Genomic DNA, 15,055 nt, shown 5'->3' on the forward strand with positions numbered 1-15,055 from the left:
GAATTCAATTCTTTTTTAATTTCATCTAAACCTAGACTTTAATAACCATATTGGTTTTAGCATAAACCATTGTCACGTGAAATTATGAGTAATTAATCAATAAATACCAAAATATGTTATTCCTGCCTCTAATTAGAAATTATATGCTCACAAATTTATAAAATATTAAAATGTCCTTTTCAATTAATGATTATAGTCAGTTTGAAATCATTTTGCATACTTTAAATTATATTACTAAACATCAAGTTATCTCTGTCTCTTTGATATCTAAATTCCCTAGCAAACTTACTTTCCTATAACTACTCTTTCAGTAAATTATATCATACTGTGATTAAAAACTTGGAAAATGAATAATACATGATTAAGAAGCAATCATCTTAAAAGAGTTGTACCTAAAAAATATACACAAATTACTATTTTTTCAATTAAAACCTATAAAGTGCATTATTATCTTAATCTTGAGCCCGGACTCAGCACGGGGCTTCACTGGACTAATAGAGATATAGACATCTACAAAGTGTACTGATCAGAAAAAGGAGTGTCAAATTAACGTCTTGATCTTGAAGGTGTAGAAAGATACACATACGAATTACTAGAATTCACGAATGAACACCCGTCACAAAAACCAAACTTCAAAAGAAAAACTCATTGCATCACCCTTATTAAAGTGGTCCGTTATCTATTCCAGAAAAGATAGTAGTAGCAGCGATAAATAGTATCCTTTTGTTTACTTCTACTTATCTATTATATTAAAAATAAAATTTCATTTTTATTTGTCTACTTTAACATATTAAGAAAAAGACAAAAAAAAATTATTGTTTTACTCTTAACATTAATTACTAATTTTCAAATTATTTTCCTAATCTATTGAGATTATACACCTTAATATGGATATTATGATAAAACATATATTTCATTTATTAATTCTTAAGGGACGTGCAAAGTTAAAAATAGACAAATAAAAATGAACGGAGGGAGTACTTTAGTAGTAGTAATAAATAATACTCCCAGTGGTAGCAGTAGTAATCAAACGAGAGATGTTACCCATTTCAAGGACGCGTTGCACCTTATTATTATCCTCCAATTAAATTAAGGTTGTAATAATATTATTGCAACTCAGAGATGACATCTTATTCAAAGTGAACAAGTAAAAGTGGACGGAGGGAATACTATAGGGGGTCATTTGATACACGGTATTAGTTGGAATATCCCAGCACTAACCGTGGGATTAATTTTATACCATGTTTGGTAGAAAGTATAAATTTAACGATGAGATATTCCATCTCATCCCATTAATCCTGAGATTATTCTATCCCATCGATCTCCTAAATGGGATAAATTAACCCCAAGAGATGGAATAAATTAATCCCAAAAATAATCCTAAAATAATTTTATCTACGTACCAAACGACCACTCTAGCAGTACTAATAAATACTACTCCCAGTTGTAGTAGTAGTAATCAAACGAGAGATGTTACACATTTCAAGTCTATTTAAAGCTTTTAAATGTTTCAAGGACGCGTTGCATCTTATTATTATCCTCCAATTTAGTTAAGGTTGTAACGATATTATTGCAACTCAGAGATGTTACACATTTCAAGTCTATTTAAAGCTTTTAAATGTTTCAAGGACGCGTTGCATCTTATGATTATCCTCCACTTTAATTAAGGTTGTAACGATATTATTGCAACTCAGAGATGACATCTTCTTCAAATATTTCTGCTCTTCATTTATTGCATGGAGAAATATCTTCTATTCCTCCCGTATAGCCGTATAGGCACAAGAAACCCCATTCTTCTCTTTCAGCATTCCATTCTGCTGACTGCCAATAACTTATAGAGGCAACCAAGAAAGATAGCAAGAAGTCAACAACATCATCTCCAGTATTAGAATGATACAAAGTCCAAAAGCAGGATTATTACTTTAACCTGTCAGATTAGAATCATAAGGTCATTTTAGGAATTTTATCCTACTATCATATGGTACTTCGCCAGTTTCGCAGGATCAAACTATCTTGTTTTTTATGATAGAAACGTTAGGACGATGTATCTGGCTGGAGAAAATTAACATTTTATATGTGCCAAAAGTTTGATAACAAAGCAGCAACTCACATACACAACCACCAAGAAGAAGAAGAGTTCACTAAACGAGGAAGTGATGGTTGTTAAGCTGTTCCGACTTGTCAAAATTTGAACTGAATTTTAAGTACACAATTAACACCCATAGATGACACTCTTGAACTGAGTAACAAAAGGTCATGAAAATAAGATTAAGAGATAAAAGTTCACATGAATCTATAATTCACCAATCGTACAGATCTTCCAAGTACTAAGATGAAAAAATAGCAATAAGAATATAAAAGTTCTTTATTAACATTTTTTTACATAGCATGACCAAGTATGCTGCCACTCATCTATCAGCAAATTTTCTGCAATTCCTTAACACACGCCCTACCAACCAAAGTTCCAGTAGTACAAAACTTGGAAGTATGATTTTGTTTGCTTTCGAGTTAATATCAAATGTAGGAACTTAGATCTCAATTCCACAACCATTGCTGGAATTTCTCCAGGTTAAATTAATCCAAGATGTTCGAGGAAGCTACTTATCAGATATTGTCAAAACAAATCTACAAAATGACCAAGAGAAAAACGAAAAATATAATGTGTGTTTCCTGTAATACTCTCCCTTGAAACACCTAAGTTGTTACAGTGAATCAAAACCAATCAATCCATCAACTACACTTCAAACTCAGGTGAGTTTGGATCAGGTATATGAATACTCTTGTCTATATCCATTCCACTTTATTCGGGAATATTTCATTCCAATACTAAATCATTTACCTTTGAAAGCAAAGAGGCTTCCTCAATGTCATGCTTATCCCTAGATATCCATCTAATCAAGATGGAAGCTTTACGTCCACTGTGTATTCCTTTTCCTTCATGGTGTACTAAATCTAATCAAGAGAAGGATAAACTGAAACCTTTAACTTTAAAGAAAACATCCAATAACAGCAAGCCAATCCAAAAACTGGAAAAATAAATGAAAGTAATAGGAAATGCATACGTCATGTAGAAGTTGAGATCTCCAATGACATTCTGTATGAAAGGATAACCAATAGACACAGGCAAAGTATGATAACCAGAACCCTTAAGACAAACATGTTTTCTTCTATTGAATTATATAATTTCTCTTCAGAACGATACTTTAAAATAAATAAAGTAATCTGAAAACCTAAAAATAAAAGGAATAACATCCTGTTTTCTAACCCACCAAGCTTTCAACAAAGAAAGCTCCTCTGGAAAAGGTGTAGCAGCAAAGTTATACTTATGCAACCATCTATCTCACATTCATTCAATAAAAAATTGAGCTCAATCCTATGATGAACCAAAAGATCAATATAACATTTATTTCCTCATAGAAGGCCATGAAGAGTAGCTAAATAACCAATGTATCTGTAATAAAAAATAAAAACCAAGAAATTGCTATAGTAGCAGCAAATTGAATAAGAACATTTTTCGTCTTAGATTGGTTTACCGCTGCACTTTCTTTGGTTCTAGGTTTGGTTCAAGAGGTTGAAGACCTTAACATAGATGCAAATTCATACATTAATCAAATCAGCATAATATCACGTATAAAGCCACTGGCATTGTCATCTCATACTTTCGAACATAACCAATAAACCACACTGTTGTACAAGGGAAAACTTCTGTACCTTTGACTACTTGAGCTGATAACCATTTTAAGCATATATCTCTTGCAGAAATCTGTAAAGCTGTTCTGCAACTATTTCAGGATACTCTTCCTGTGGAAGGAGAGCACCTGGGACTTCAACATACTTGCTCACCCCTTTGGCCTCCCTAAGTGCTTCCATCTCTGCTTTTGACCTCTTCGGAGAACCTGCTGTTCCCAGAACTAGACATGGTATCCTACCCTCCAACTCTGCGAAGAGTTGGAAAAATTCCTCCCTGGACTTTACCGGGTCAAGTAAACCAGTCAAGAAAGCAGCAGGGACATAGCGAGCCCCTTGCCGCTTTGTGAGTGCGTATCGGCTGTCAATGATATCTTGAGTTACCTTTTCAGGGTCTGCATAGACATGGGACTTATATTGTGATTGTATTGATTTCTCATTGCTGACAAGTACATTATACATCATCCAACCAACAGCAGGGGCCCTTAAGGTCCCTCTAAGGAAACCGTACCTGTACAATGAGAAGGAAATATCAATCAAGAAATAGCGTAGTATCATATTTTTGCAAATGTGGTGAGGATCTTAAGTACTACTCCTATTATTATTTTTTCCAGATGAAAACTTCATATTTTGAAAGGTGGAGTGCTAGCAGTCAAAAGCAAGCGTGTTGTCCAATGGATTATCATGCAGGAAAATCTCATATCATTTGCATCTTTCATACAAAAACTGAAATAATCCAACACGGTCTGCTTAAAATTTCTGGACCTTTTAATCCTCTTTTCTTATGACCAAGAAATTCATTTTTGGGCCAACCGCAGCTTCTGGAACTCAAGGATAATGGGCCCGCCACAGTGGCGGAGCCAGGATTTCCGTCGAGGGGGTTCAAACTATAAAAAAGTAAACATACGAAGAAGCCTAAGGGGGTTCAACATCTACTATATATACATAAAAAATAATTTTAAGTTTGTAAAAACAGTGTTTTTTCCCGCCGAGGGGGTTCGGATGAACACCCTCGGCATAGTGTGGCTCCGCCACTGGCCCGCCACTCTACCCTTCACCACTTAAAACCAGACTTAGTTTGCATGATGCGAGGCTTGAACCTGTGACCTAAGTCATAAGTCCCTCAATCTTTGCCACTTGAACTAAGCCCTAAGCCCTGGGGCAAACATAACTATATGATATTCCGAACCGTGTAGTCCTTTCGTTCCCTCTATTGAGCTTACCTCTATAATGGGTATCATTTAGCAAGCTGTTGAGCTCAGTTAAATGAAAAAGTCATGAAAGATGCGAGGGAAGGAAAAATCTAGGCGTACCTTGTTTCCATGCTGGAATCTCTTCCAAAAACAATAGGAAGTGGACCAGCCCAGGTAGGAGCAACAGAAGCAATGGCTGTTGGCTTCACCAAGCCCTTCTTTGCAGCACGAACTGCTATTGTTGCAGCATGTCCTCCTCCAAACACAACTAAGTCCTTATCTGGTTTAATCATTAAAAGTAATTAACAAGAGAATTTCTAAGCAGATAAAAGATGAGATATCTTCTAAAATTTAAGGAATTTGGAAATCATTTCCTGATGCAGAGGGCAAAAGATTAGAAACATCACACAAACACACACACAAAGTTAGCAGCAGAAAGAGGGGGAAAACAGTAGACATGGGGTGGCCTCGATGCAATGGACAATCCCTGGTATTGTTGCTCTGACTCTTCAAAAATGTCAACGGCTGTGTGTCGGATTCTCCAAAAGTAGTGTATTTTTGGAGAATCCGACACGGGTGCGGCATCGAAAGTAAAGAGTCCGCGCAACTTAGACTGATAGTACCTTTTGCTCTTCGTAAAAGTTGTGGATTGTAAACTTCAATCTCCACTTTCTTTGATAACCTATCTAATTTACGACCGAGAAGTTCGTCTGGAGCTGACCCTTTGGGCCAACTGCAATCTCCGAAACTCAGGGATGCTGGGCCCGTCCCTCTACCTTTCTCCACTTAAATACCAAAGTTAATTCGCCTGGCGCAGGGCATGAACCGGTAACCTTATATACAAGTACCTCAACCTTTGTCAATTGAGTTAACCCTGGGGGCTTGATAAACTATCTACCTTATATGTCTAAAAGGGAGTAGACATCCTCTCTAAGGATCAACTTAAGAGATTATCACAAGTAACATTTCTACTTCTAACAAATTTGAAGATTTAGGATCAGGACACCACAGGCTATTTCCTCCACTTACATTAATTCTCAAACTTGGATAATCGCAGACTGGTCAAACCGTACCTCTTAAAGAGTGTTGAACTCAACACCCATAGACAGCAAGTGTTCACCAAGTAATACGCTATAAAGACGGCTTTTAGCTCAGAAGTCTTACCAGACCAACATTTGAGAACATACAACTTTCTCTCTCCAAAAAGGTTATATTAATATGTTCAGCAACGTCACTCTGCTACACCTTTTTCTAGCATATGGTGTCTGACAAGTGACAATTTCATGACCCTCACGGAATTTATTCATTTCCACAAAAAATTTAAATGACCAAGCCTGTTGATTGCTTACCTGACTTCTCAATCAAGGTCTTCCACCTCTTAAAAGTGTCTGGAGCTTCGCATTTGTGTTTCTAAAGATATACCTAAACTTCTTTTATTTGGCAAATCATTACAAAGGTTAACAAATAATATTTTTTCTTCTAACAATAAGCCACACTCAAGGTGTAAATCCAGAAAGAGATGACGTGCATTGAAATTTAGGAATACTAGGACATATTCCCAATTAATTGTGAGAAATTGGTAAAGAACTAACTGGAGAAGAAACCACAACAAAATGATCAAGATGTTACTTCAGACTAGTGTTACTAAGGAGGATAATAACGCTGATATTCTTTTTGTGATGGATGATTGTACAAGATCAAATGAATGAAACATAGATATAGGTTGCTCTAACTATGCGTCGCCTAATCGATACTGGTTTACCCACTATGAACTGCCAGTAGTGGAAAAGTCTTGCTGGTAAACAACGTTTCAACCAAAATTACTACGGATTAATTTGGTGAGAATACTGACGAGAGTTTGACATATTTTCGGACCTAAGAAAGACTCATTCACTGGATACCCTCAATTTCTAACAGGTGCAAGTTTTTGGCCGAAGGTGACGTGAAGATCATGAAGGAGGAAATCTTCATAATGAGGGCCAGAAAAGTCGAAACTCTTCAATATGAATTGCTTCAGGCCTTCTCTTCAATGTCTGATTATGAAATTATAAGGCCAATAGAGGTTCGGATATATGAGCAAGAAGGGTGTAATTGTGTTGAACAAATTTGAACTTCATTGCGAGCAAGTTACAAGAAAGATAGATTTTTGTGAGCTGGGTATTTGAAAATCAGAGATGCTTAATTTTGGTATTGGTATCCATAAAACAAAAGGTACTCTAGACTACATCGGGGACCTGCATGTGTTCATCAAAAGGTAGAAAACAATATTTATTAACCCTTCAAGAGAGTAACTCGAAAGAAATTTCTGCAATACTTTTGATTTATGTAGGACAACATATGATATCAACAACAAAAGAAAACGGTGACACAGTAATATATATGGTTTGGCAAATTAACCCAACATCCACAAGCAAAAAGGAGCAATTCCACTATATCAATAGTGTATACAACGAGTACACAATTTGGAATGGTACTATACTTTATCCAGAAAATATCTCCAGAAAGTACCTCATCATTAGGTTGAAATCACAATAGAAACAGAACACACTAGGTGATTTCTTCTCATCTGCCAAAGCCTTGGTGCGCAGAGTTACCCGGTACGTGTGCTGGTGTCAGGTACTGATGAAATTAGTCGAGGTGTGCGAAGCTGGCCGGGACACCAACATCACCCCAAAAAAAAAAAAAAAAAAAAAGAGTACCTCATAATTTAACTCAAGAAAGTTCTGCAACTATTTCGCAATACTTATATTCTCTACTATTTTTTAGAACTCTGTAGAAAAAAAAAACTTGATACAAGACTTCTTGTCTAACTTGATCAGAATATGGGAAAATGCAACCTCCAACTGCATCGTTACATGTGTCTGCATTCCCCGGAGGCGGAGAGACTGCATCTATTTCCCAATACTTCTATTCTCTAATATTCTCCAACTCTTTTAGAAGAAAACTTAGATACAAGACAATGTCTAACTGGATCAGAATGAGGGAAAATGAGATCTCTATTTATCGGGATAAGAGCTCCAATCACGTCATTGTATGTGTCTGCATTGTGTGGAGATAAAATTGCTCTCTATGTCACCGCAGTCTCCCGTAGTTACCTACCCCTCTGTCTGTTCTTTTTTTTTCCTCGCGTCTTTTTAATGTACTGCAGCCCCTTCTTTTGGACTGAAAGAGAGGTTGGCCTGATCTTGACATACTATATTTTTATTTTCAGTTTAAGATAACAGAATAACAAATCCGAAAGTCCAAACAGGATAGAAAGAATTTAGGACACCAAAAATGAAATGCCTTCTCATGGTTTGACAGTTCAAATACTTCCTATAGACAATAAACAAAATATAAAGGCAGGATGGAATTTGAAGTTAAGTAAACATGCTAGTATAAGTGAAACTAAAAGAATCACATAAGCTAGAAGACTAATTCAGCTTACCCGAATTGTTCACCGGACCATCAGGAGAATTAATGAAGTCGACCAAGAACTTTTCCATAACATCAGCATTGTAATCAAGCTTGGGTCTATCAGAGTACCCTAAACCAGGCCAATCCACAATGGTAGTTCTGTAATTAACTTTGCCACTTCGTCCAGCAATGTCTTTAGCTACTGATCTCCATTCCTCAACAGTACTAACATCTGAAATGGTGGGAACCATCAAAATGTTCTTACAAGGCTCATCACTTCCCTTGTCGTGTTCCTCGTAATAAATATTCACAGAATTGTCCTTGTATTTCCATAACCAGTTATTATTCTTAAAAATCCAAACAACAACCAAAACAAAAAAAGGAAACTCAATAAATGATTATCAGATAAACAGTTATCTCAATGTTAGAAGAAGCTAAGTAGAAATGGATAATTATGTAAAAACCTACTTTAACTATAAACTGGAAAACCTATCCTATATAATTCTGACTACAAATTCTATTTAAACATGAATAAATACTCCGTCCGTCCATTTTTACTTGTCCAGTATACTATAAATAAATGCCCGCTTTAACTTGTTCAGTTTGTAAAACCAAGAGATAATTTACCATTTCATACCTATTTTACCCATAGTACTCCCTCCGTCTCAAAATATTTATCGCATATTTCATTTACACGCCCATTAAGAAAGCATTTATAAGGGTGGCATTTTGACTATTTTACCCTCCAAACACATTTCATCATGTTCTCTCTCCTCAATAAACATTTACTCCAGTAATGATGAAACCTCTTAAATATTGGTATGTGAACACACAAAATCAGCCCATTGATGTAATTAACACAAGGGTAAAATGGGAAAAAACTACTACTTAATTTTATCTTAGGTAAATAAAACGACAAGTATATTTAGGCCCCGTTTGGACATGGTTTGAAACCATGTTTGGACGTGCAATTTGGATATTTTAAGGAGTATTTTCTCTTATAGACATAAAAACCCACAAGTTGTGAAAACGATCAGAACATTCTCACTACTTATACAATCTTACCAAATGAGCAAATCATAGTTCATAACAAAATTAATACGCTAATTCATAACAACCGGCTCAAAATTATTACTAGAAGACCTTTCTAAAAATACAACATCAATTGATCAAATTTTAGTTCAATAAATAAAATTAAACTATGGGTCTTTTTTTACAAAATTAAAAGGTTGGTAGACATAAATAAAATTTGGTGGAAGTTAATGAGATCAATAAATGATTGATGGGGTAATTGTTAAAAATATCTATCAACTTATGGATTTTTTTTTTACAAAATATAAACTTATGGGTTAAATTTTATATTTAAAAAGTTGAAACCATGGTTTCAAACACATGTCCAAACGCTGGTTTGATGGTTTCAAACCATGGCATGGCCAAACGCCTACTTAGTAAGGATGACAAATATTTTGAGAAAAATATTTGGAGACGAGGAGGAGTATTAATTAATGAGTTGAAACTTCAAAGGAATTTTTTGTGGCCGCACAACTTTTAAAGTATGTTTGACTGATTTCAATTATTTAGATGATCTCTAATAATTAGGGTTGATATAGTAAAATTGTCATTTCATTTATTGCTCCTTAAGGGTGTGCCATGTTGAACACAGACAAGTAAAAATGGAGAGAGGGAGTAGTATATAATTCTGACTACAAATTATATTTAGACATAAATAAATAAATACCAAATGTTAAACCAACTATACAATATTGAATTATTCTTCAAGATTACCTTTGTAGATGTAGGTGATTTAGAGGAGGAAGAATAATCGACGGAAATAGAAGCTTTGACTAAAAGGGGTTTGTAAAAAATTGGGGTTTGAGTAAGATGTGTTGTGCTGTTTCGGAAGGAAATAGCACTCAATGAAGATGATGGTAGAATGTTGAAAATTGCAGAGGAAGCCATGAATTGGAGAATCTACGGCTGCGTGAAAAATGGAAGGCTTTGTGCAACAGAATAATGAATAATTGTCTCTCTTTTTCTTGGGTTTTGCGACTCTGTGTTTTGTCTATTGTGTGTGAGACAGAGGCCGCCGGTGTTGATATTTTCTCTTTTCCTCTTCCTACTTACTCCCCTCGTCTCAAATGACTAAAATTGTTATGTCATCAAATTATTTGCAACGGCCAAAATTTCAGAAATATACAATTTGCTCACTTGTATTTAAAAAAAACTTACTTTGTAAAGCTTTAGCCCAAAAAATACTTTTATACAATGTTATACATTTATATACAAAAAGACAGATACATTATGTATATAGGTGTTTGAAGTGTATAATGTGTGGTATATACACTAAAAAAATATAATTATATATATTACACACGAAAATACGCACGTATACACAATTATATAATATTATATAAGTAGGTATAAAACATAGATCTGGACTGATTACATTATGTATATGGGTGTATAAACATATATAATAGTGTATAAGAGGTGTGTATACACCCATAATATACGATATTATACACTATTATACACCCACTACACTTGCACCTACCGGTTTCTCCACCTCCGACGACTTCCCCACCGTCGGCGCAAACTGAGATTTCTCGTCGGAACTCATCATTGATGCTCCGTCGTGCAACAACCACAATGCCGCCGCCACCGCTGTTCCGTCTCTAGCCAAACAAGTTGGACCAAACCTAACACCACCAGTGGTTTTCGTTTGTCGTCAATGGTTGTTTGCCAGCAACGTAGTGGTGGTTAGAGGTTGCGAGAGAGGAGGCAGAGAAAGCGAGAGAGAGAGAGGAGGAGGAGGAGGAGGAGGAGGAGAGTGGGTTATTTTTTGTAAGATTTGGAAATATGGGTCACTTTTGGTAGCATTATTACCCTAATTAACATAGGGTGTAATTTTCTCCAATTAATATTCCCTCAGTCCCATGTTATCTGTCCACTTTCTTTTTTAAACACTCTTTAATAACTCATAAATAAAAGTGTGTTTTTACTATATTACTTTACCCTTATCTCTCTCCAATTAATTGCACTCTAATCAATATTGGTTACTTAAAAAAATAATTAATGTTAAGGGCAAAATAGGAAAAAATTAATTAATTCTATCTTAATTTTGTAAATGGACAAGTATTTTGGGACGAATATTTATAATAACGTGGACAACTAATATGAGACAGAGAGAATATTTATCTTTGGTTTACTTTCATAGAATTTTGTCACTAATAGAGATAATAGATAAATAAAGTAAGCATTTAATAGAGAGAGATTATAACTTAGACATAAATAAGGGTAATGTTAGTCAAATACCTCTTTTAATTAATATTTTCTCCGGTTAAAAAAGAGTGTCCACTTAGCCATGTGTATACCTCTTAAAAAATTCCAAACGGCAAAAATAGATAATTTAATTAAATTATCCTAATTAAATAGGTACTGAGATTTGGTCACTTAACACTTAATGAGGGCAAATCTGAAAAAATAAAATTAATTCTTTCTTGATTTGATAAGTGAACACTCTTTTTGAACTAAAATATAAATGCTAAGTTGAGACTCTTTTTGAACCGGAGGAAATATTTCTTAAGAGACGTTTAAAACTAAAAAGCAACAGATATTGAGAAGGTTGGAGTATGAAAATGAAAGGTCTTAGTATGCATCTGGCCACGGAAACAAAATATTTTTTACCTAATTTGAAATTTTTGAAGTTGGAGTTGAATTGGACTAATTTTTACTACTATTAAGAAGAGCCCGTTAGGCTCACTTTTTGATCGTCATTTCATCGTCCGTTTGTGGGCCCAAAAAAAAATTGTGGGCCCACATATTTGAAACAACTATTATTTTTTTTTTTAAATTATGGGCTCACATATTTTAAACAACTACTAATACACCAACCAATATTTAAAAAAAATAAAAAATAAAGTGGAACCCACCATCTCCAAACTTACGGGAAAAAAAAAGGCGGACTCCGTATTAACAAAATCAAGCAATATAAAAAAAAAGGTGAATCCCATATTAAAAAAAATAAACAATGTTAAAAAAAAGTGTGCAGACTTTGTATTCGTAGCAAACACTAATATAATAAAATTTTAAATACGGAGCACAAACTATAATGTTATATTAATCGTGTTTTGAACATAGTATCCCATATTGACAAAATCAAGCAATATAAAAAAAAAGTGAATCCCATATTAAAAAATCAAACAATGTAAAAAAAAAATGGACTTTGTATTCATAGCAAACACTAATATAATAAAGTTTTAGATACGGAGCACAAACTATAATGTTATATTAATCGTGTTTTGAACATAGTATATATATATATATATATATATATTATATGCATAAAAATAGTGCAAACTAATAATGTCCAAAAGGGTGGGCCCCATACTAAACAACACCAAGCAATATAAAAAAAAACTATATAAAGCATGGGTTTAGACCCATGCTTCGTCGTCCGATGTCCCTTAAAAAAAAAGGGGGGGGGGGGGGGGGGAGGCATACTAAATAACACCGAGCAATAAAAAAAAAGGAAGAAAAAAATGAAACTCACCATCTCCAAACTCATGAGAAAAAAAAAAGTGGACCCCATATTATCAAAATCAAGCAATATAAAAAAAAATGAACCCCATATTAAAAAAAATATAATGTTAAAAAAAAAAGTGCAGACTTTATATTCGTAACAAATACTAATATAATAAAGTTTTAGATACGGAGCACAAACTACAATGTTATAGTAATTGTGTTTTGAACATAGTATATGTATATATATTATATGCATAAAAATAGTACAAACTAATAATGTAAAAAAAAAGTGCACCCCATAAAGAGTGGACCCCATACTAAACGGCATCAAGCAATATAAAAAAAAAAAAAAAAAGTGGAACTCACCATCTCCAAACTCACTTTAAAATAAAGTGGACCCCATATTAACAAAATCAAGTAATATCAAAAAAAAAAAGTGAACCCCATATTAAAAAAAATAATGTAAAAAAAAAGTGCAGACTTTGTATTCGTAGTAAACACTAATATAATAAAGTTTTAGATACGGAGTACAAACTACAATGTTATATTAATCGTGTTTTGAACATAGTATATATATATATTATCACTATTCAAAATCAACTACATACACATAAATACACTATAATTTAAAGTGTTGGGCCCGTGCGCAGCACGGGCATAGGCCGTCTAGTTGAAACAAGAAAATGTGAAGATGAGTTTTTTTTTTTTCTCACCATTGATGATTTGTCCAAGGCAAGATGAGTTTAAAGTTTGAGAAAAAAATGGCTTTGACCTGTTTACAAGTGATATTTTTTCACTCATGAAATTTCAATTTTTGTTTTTCAAATTAAATACTTCACCAAAAATAACTCGATTGTCAAATATCCCTTTTTAACATAATACTACTTTTTTCAAATATTATATGTTTTTATGACCAAACGCCTATTAAGTTTGCACAAATTAATTTGAACAATATTATAATTACTAAAACAAGTATTTAAATTTCAATTTCCTAACCTTAATTATTAAAATTTAAGAATTGGTTCTACTTTATACCAAATTCAATCCAAGTTTGATGCACAAAGAAAGGTTATGTTTAGTAGTACTCCCTCCATCTCAATTTATATATCTAAAAAAAAAAAATTCTATCTCAAAAAGAGTGTCTTTTCTGTATTTATTAATTTGATAATTCAATCGCTATACATGAGAAGTTTAAAATCACAAAATCAAAATATTTTAATACATTTCATACATCTTTGATTTAATAAAATCTTAGTAGCTCAGTTAGTTACCTGAAAACCTTATTAGTTTAGTGATAGTTCGATTCTCCATCTTGCAATTCCCATTTCCCTATCCCCAATTTAAAAAAAAAAAAAAAAAAACTTTGATTAAGAACCATAAGATTGAAAAGTCTTTATCTGCTATTTTCTAAACGGAAAAGGGCCAAATATATCCCTGTACTATTGGAAAAGGGCTAAATATACCCCTCGTTATACTTTGGGTCCAAATATACCCCTACTGTTATACTATTGGTTCAAATATACCCCTCCTCCGTTAAACTTGTTCAAAGTGAACATCTTATCCTACGTGTCACTGATAATTGATGAGGTGTATGCCACGTGACATTACCACCTCATCACCCCTGACCCATTTTACACCTCCCCCTCTTCTACCTCTTTTGCACTGTAAGAATCTAAATTCCAGCCAAATTCATCATGGAAGAATTGTACAGAAGTCTAATTGTGTTGTTGATATCTTAGCAAGAAATATAAGCAGAAAAAATGTGACATTGATGCTTCACTAATCTAGATTGATAAAACACAGCATCCTTATCAGATCCTCCTGAAAAGGTTAGCTCATCTGTTGATAATGGTTGACATTGCAAAAAGATATACTCTCATAACACAACCAAATCACTGTATATCAAAGTATTTGTTGTGTTACATTATATTATCATCAGCTGTACCAAGTTATTCTCGATTGTGACCAGTGCAGTTGCAACTAAATTAGCCTCTAGTCCCACAAATCCACGAGTAATGATTTATGATTGTCCTGTAACCTATGTACTCATTGTACACAATTACTTGAAAATATTACTACCTGAAAACAAACACTCAAAGAATATGGTGGTAATGGTGGTGGAGGGGAAGAAACTTTAGTGGTAGAAGAGGGGAGGTGTAACATGGGTTAGGGGTGATGATGTGACATACATCTCATCAATTGTCAGTGCCACGTAGGATAGAATGTCCACCTTGGACAAGTTTAATGGAGGAGGG

The 15,055-nt window shown here is 34.0% G+C and overlaps 1 protein-coding gene across 1 annotated transcript; it reads right to left on the reverse strand.

The window, feature by feature from the left end:
• Positions 1-3,376: 3,376 nt before the first annotated feature.
• On the reverse strand, positions 3,377-10,427 carry LOC132632947 (uncharacterized). Its single transcript, XM_060349099.1, has 4 exons — positions 10,062-10,427; positions 8,308-8,623; positions 5,001-5,160; positions 3,377-4,198 (listed from the first exon to the last, which is right to left on the reverse strand). Exons 1-4 carry the CDS (start codon positions 10,233-10,235, stop codon positions 3,739-3,741), a joined length of 1,110 nt encoding a protein of 369 aa, XP_060205082.1. The 5' UTR covers positions 10,236-10,427; the 3' UTR covers positions 3,377-3,738.
• Between the last annotated feature and the right edge of the window lie 4,628 nt (positions 10,428-15,055).

The sequence above is a fragment of the Lycium barbarum genome, chromosome 3 (genome assembly GCF_019175385.1).
Source record: "Lycium barbarum isolate Lr01 chromosome 3, ASM1917538v2, whole genome shotgun sequence".
NCBI classification, from domain to species: domain Eukaryota; kingdom Viridiplantae; phylum Streptophyta; class Magnoliopsida; order Solanales; family Solanaceae; genus Lycium; species Lycium barbarum.